The 4,815-nt window shown below is 33.3% G+C and overlaps 1 protein-coding gene across 1 annotated transcript in view; it reads left to right on the forward strand.

Annotated features, from left to right (window-relative positions):
- LOC104728675 overlaps window positions 3,784-4,815 on the forward strand; it is a 1,156-nt gene continuing 124 nt past the window's right edge. Inside the window, exons 1-2 of the mRNA XM_010447630.2 lie at window positions 3,784-4,037; window positions 4,567-4,810. Of these exons, the coding sequence (XP_010445932.1) occupies window positions 3,882-4,037; window positions 4,567-4,810 (400 nt within the window). The 5' untranslated portion in view covers window positions 3,784-3,881. The remainder of the gene's footprint in view (window positions 4,038-4,566; window positions 4,811-4,815) is intronic.

Consider the following 4,815-nt stretch of genomic DNA (forward strand, 5'->3'; position numbering starts at 1 on the left):
ATATATATATATATATATATATATATATATATATATATATAACAATTGGATAAGTGTAAATGGATAATCATTATCCAGTTTTTAACAGTTTTTACCTTTTTTTCAGATTTTTTTTGTCAATCGGTGATCCTTCATGATTAAATATCAACACATGCTGTCCACAATCTTTAAGTTTTTTGTTTTTGTGTTAGAATCTTTATAAATTTGAAATGATATCAGAGTGATAAAATTACTCATACAACACTTATAAGCTAGTTGTTTACTTAAACAACACTTGTAACCATATTTTTACTCAAATGACACATATAATTGTGAAAAAGATGTTAAAGCATTATGTCAAACTGTTATTTACAAAACTTCCATTAAAATTTATAAAAAATTAAAAAGCTGAGTAAAGTGAAATATAAAAAGATATTTTGTTAAAACTCTCTCTGTTAGAGCAAATCGTTGATTCTCATTTCTTTGTTCTCAAGATGAGGAAATCTGGTGAGTTAGAGTGAAAGAGATGTTATTTTTGTGGAAAAACAGTTAGGTTTGGTTTAGAGGAAGGGAAGCAATTGTTTGAAGGTTCGCGGAAAAAGATCGAAGCTACGGGTCGGTGGTAATCCGGTAAAGGTGAGTGAAAATTATAGTTGTGTAGTCGAAATTCTTTCGGCGGTGTTGTAAATACAATTAGTTATAATCCTTGTCTTGAATATTGCTAGGCATTAGTCGGGCGGCGAGGGAGGACGTAGCGATTAATCGGGAAACCTGATTTAAATCGGAGATTAATCAGAGATTAGTTTTAGGGGTTTTATCTATATATATGTATGATATACTAAAAGTGTAATATATTTCAAAGTTTCGAGCCTAGTCCAGTGGTTTGTGTTGGTATGTAAAGCCAACCAAACACGAGTTTGATGCCCGATATGTTTTGTTTTATGTTTTTTTTTATCAATTTTATTAATGAGGAGAAAATGGTCATTTCAAAATCATCTTTTCTATTTGATCTCAGTATACCTGTAACCCTATTCTATGGCCGCGGGTCATTTCATTAACTTGTTTTCACTAAATTCACTTCGAGTTGAACTGGTTTCGATAACTAAGTTATAGATTTGAGATATAACATATTATTCTAGGTTAAAAAGGCAAAAATTTATTTGTTTTCTTTGTTCTCCGATTTTGACGCTGATTTGGGCAATATCGTGGCGGAGGTCCGTCGTCGAGCGTTTAACCGCCGCTTAAGCGGCCTCTGCGACCGCGTTTTTGAACAGGGGTTATGATAAATATCTGTTTGGTGAAAGTGGGGTGGATAGATCTAGCCGCGACCAACAAAGCTAGCCTTAAGCGAGAGCTTTTATTAGTAGAAAGACTGGGTAATGGTGTGTCGTTTAATTTTGGTATCTAGGGAACCCCCCGTCCCCTCAAGAGAACCCTCATCTCTTCTGCCATCCTCAGGACAACAGTCCCTCGAGCTATCAGTATCTAGGAAACCCGCCATCCCCTCAAGAGAATCCCCATCTCCTCATGAGTTGTTCAGGACCTCCCCCTCCCGCCATTACAACAAACGCTCATAACGTCTGTGTGAGTGAGAACAAAACACAAGAAAATATCATGTGGTGATTTGTAGAGACGGTAAATAAGTCTTTAAAGCCTCCCAGACATAGCAAAATAACCGTCGGATATGGATGGGCTAGTGCATCGATTGACGCAGATGCCGAACATCGTTCCCCTCGAAACTCCTCGCCAGATCTCTGTTCTTGTACGCATCAGACTCGATCCAAAGCCACAAGGGACTCTCTCAAAGCCTCAAGTAACACAAAACCACTCCAACAAACCAAGGAATCAACCACACAACACATAGGCTCCTACTGGTAGCCATTAGAAGAACAAAAAGAAAAAGAATAAAAAGAACAATGCCGAACGGAACAAACAGTTTTTGAGCAATGAAAAAAAAATCTGCATAGAAGAAAAAAAATAGTAAATGGTAACCAAACAATAAAAATGTCTTTTAAAATATATTAAATATTAAATAAATCAAATTAAATGATAAGACTAATACTACTTATAATGTCTATATAATGAATTTTACATTTGATTTTAAAATAAAATTTGTAAATAAAATTTTAGATATGTCATATTAAATATTAATATTAAATATTAAACTATAATACAATTTTAAAAGTAAGTTAAATTATTTTTAGTTTTTATTTACGATATAAATATGAGTCTCTTAAATTTATTTTACTGTTCATATAGTTTTCAAATAGAGCCTTAAGATTAGTTTAACATGAAATTCATATCAAAAATATTTTTCCTGTCAATACATTATAAAAATATAAAAATTACTATATTAAAAAATTGAAATATTATTAATAAAAATATTTTTTATTTATTTTAAAATATAAAAACGAATTTAATATTTGTTATTTTTCTGTTCTATTTGTTCCTCATCCATTTTGAGGAGGAACATTTTTGTTCTATTGTTCTTTATTTTATGAATAATGTAGAGTAAAAATTATTACTATCAAATAGTAAAAAAATTGTGGAATAAAGAAGAATATCACATTCCTCTTCATTATTTTCCTAAATTGTGGTTACCAATTGAAGCCATAAAGACGAAAATCAGAGATATTTCAAGCTTAGATAAACCATGGTCATGCACTCACCTTTGCCAAAGAAGATCCAGACTCTAAACTGATGGATCTATACTTCAAGCAAGCTCTTACAACGATCCTAGCTTCAGATCTCCACTCCACAGGCAAGATCTCACAAGAACAAGCACTCTAATCTCCTAAAACTTCAAGAACAACTTCTCTCTTTCTTTTCTCTCTAAAACGGCTAAACTCGGCCAAACCCACGAGCTTTTCCTTTTACGCGCGACTCTAAGGGTTTTCTAACCCAAAACAAAACCAAACGGACGTTTAACTTAAGTCGTCTCGCGAAAACCAAACTTGCGCCGACCAATGCACATGTCGGGAAGTCGGTTCGCGGATGTTACAAACATAGTGAACAAAATCGAGAAGGATGAATAGTAAAAAAAAAGACAGAAGAAAGATTAACCTACAGATTTGGGATCAGCTTGAAATAGCTGAACATATTGTCATTGGCTACGGGGGAAGAAGCAGAAAAAAAGAGAATTATAGTGAATTAATAATATTTTTGTGTTTTAGTATTTAATTAGAACATGTGTGCTAATTTTGGAAAATATGAGAATGTGTGGGGTGTATTGAAATTTGTAAGCATGATTTTGGAGTATTTAATGGGATTTAGAAAATTTAGAATTTTAAAAGATTTTAGGAAAGTTGATATGATTTATGGTAAAAAAATTCAAATCCCACCTAAAACAATGAGATTTTGATTTTTGTATTTTTAACTAAACAAATCATTTCAAATCCCACAGAATCCGTAAAACTTATTAAAATCCAAATCTACAACTGATTTAAGTAAAAATAGATTTTAAAATTATCAGTTCAATAACAATGGATTATAATGAACTTTTTAAAATCCATGATTTAATAACATAATTTTTGTAAATTCTACAGAAATCACTCAAGTCAAGTTAGAATGCACCCTTAAAAATTTAAATTAGTGATATTTTTAGAAATTTCTCTGTATGAAATTGCATATTTTTAAAATGGATTTTCTACCCCTTTATTCTTAAAAAGAAATCCCTCGATCTATCTTTTTCTGTTTAAAAATGTTCCGATTTCTAATTTTGTTTTATAACCTTTTTGTCTTTTGTTTTTGGTTTGCTTGAAAATGTTGAGAATTTAATAAGAGGTATAATTTGTAAGGAGAAAGAAATTAAAGGAATGCGACAAAGAAGTTCCTAGAAACCTCTCTCTGGCCTTTTTTTTTTTTTTGCTTTTTTCTTTCTTGGATTCTCTCTCGAGTTTCAGATGCATTACACCATGAACGGTGATCCCGAGACGGAGATGATGGATACGGACTCCGCCGAGACGTTTATCCTCGACAAACCAGGCACCGCCAGAGATTTCCTCTCCGCCGCTCGGAGGCTCGTCGATCAAGGAGAGCCATCACAAGCTCTTCAAGCGGTATTTTCGATTTTCTCTCTTCCATACCCTAATTTTTTCTCCATTTTTGTTCTATGCGTTTTCGGTTTTACCTTTTTTGGTCTGTATTTCATTTTTGCTATCTTTTGGACTTTGATTAGGGTTCGTCGGAATTGGCTTAAGCTATATTGTTAATTCTTTTTTCTTCTCTGGTGAAGTCAATAAAGTAGTTTACCCGGTTTGGATTACCCAAGATTTTTAGTTTGGATTACCCAAGATTTTTAGTTTGTTGATCTTTATTATAAGATATTGGAATTTATTCTAAACATAATTATATTGCTAGCTTTGAGTATGCAATTCTTATGTTATCATCTTCTTCTAGACTTTCAGAATAATAAAGTATCTTTCCTTGTTGCATTTGGGATTGGTTGTGAGTGTAGGAATCATGATTTGATTTCCCGCGCACCTGATTTTATGATTGCAAGATCATTCACATTTATGTATATAGACTGCATTGAACTTTTTCCTTTATAGTACCCTTCCCTGAGTCAGTCTGTCTTGTTCTTAACAGGTCGTGATGGCGATGAGAACCCAAGGAGGAGATGAGGCAGTACTTCAGATTCTGAACCGTACCCGTGAACTTTACAAGCGTAGAATCCAAGAAACAGCTAGTATGGATCAGCTGGCTTCTATATTTGCAGAGTGTGCCATTACAGAAGCACAGCCTCTTGGGCATGAGCCAACATCAAAACACTTATTAGGTACCAAAGAAACAGTTGCAGCAGATGCTCACGGCATATCTATCCTGGAAAAAAGCGGG

Source organism: Camelina sativa, chromosome 11 (assembly GCF_000633955.1).
Source record: "Camelina sativa cultivar DH55 chromosome 11, Cs, whole genome shotgun sequence".
In the NCBI taxonomy this organism is placed as follows: Eukaryota; Viridiplantae; Streptophyta; class Magnoliopsida; order Brassicales; family Brassicaceae; genus Camelina; species Camelina sativa.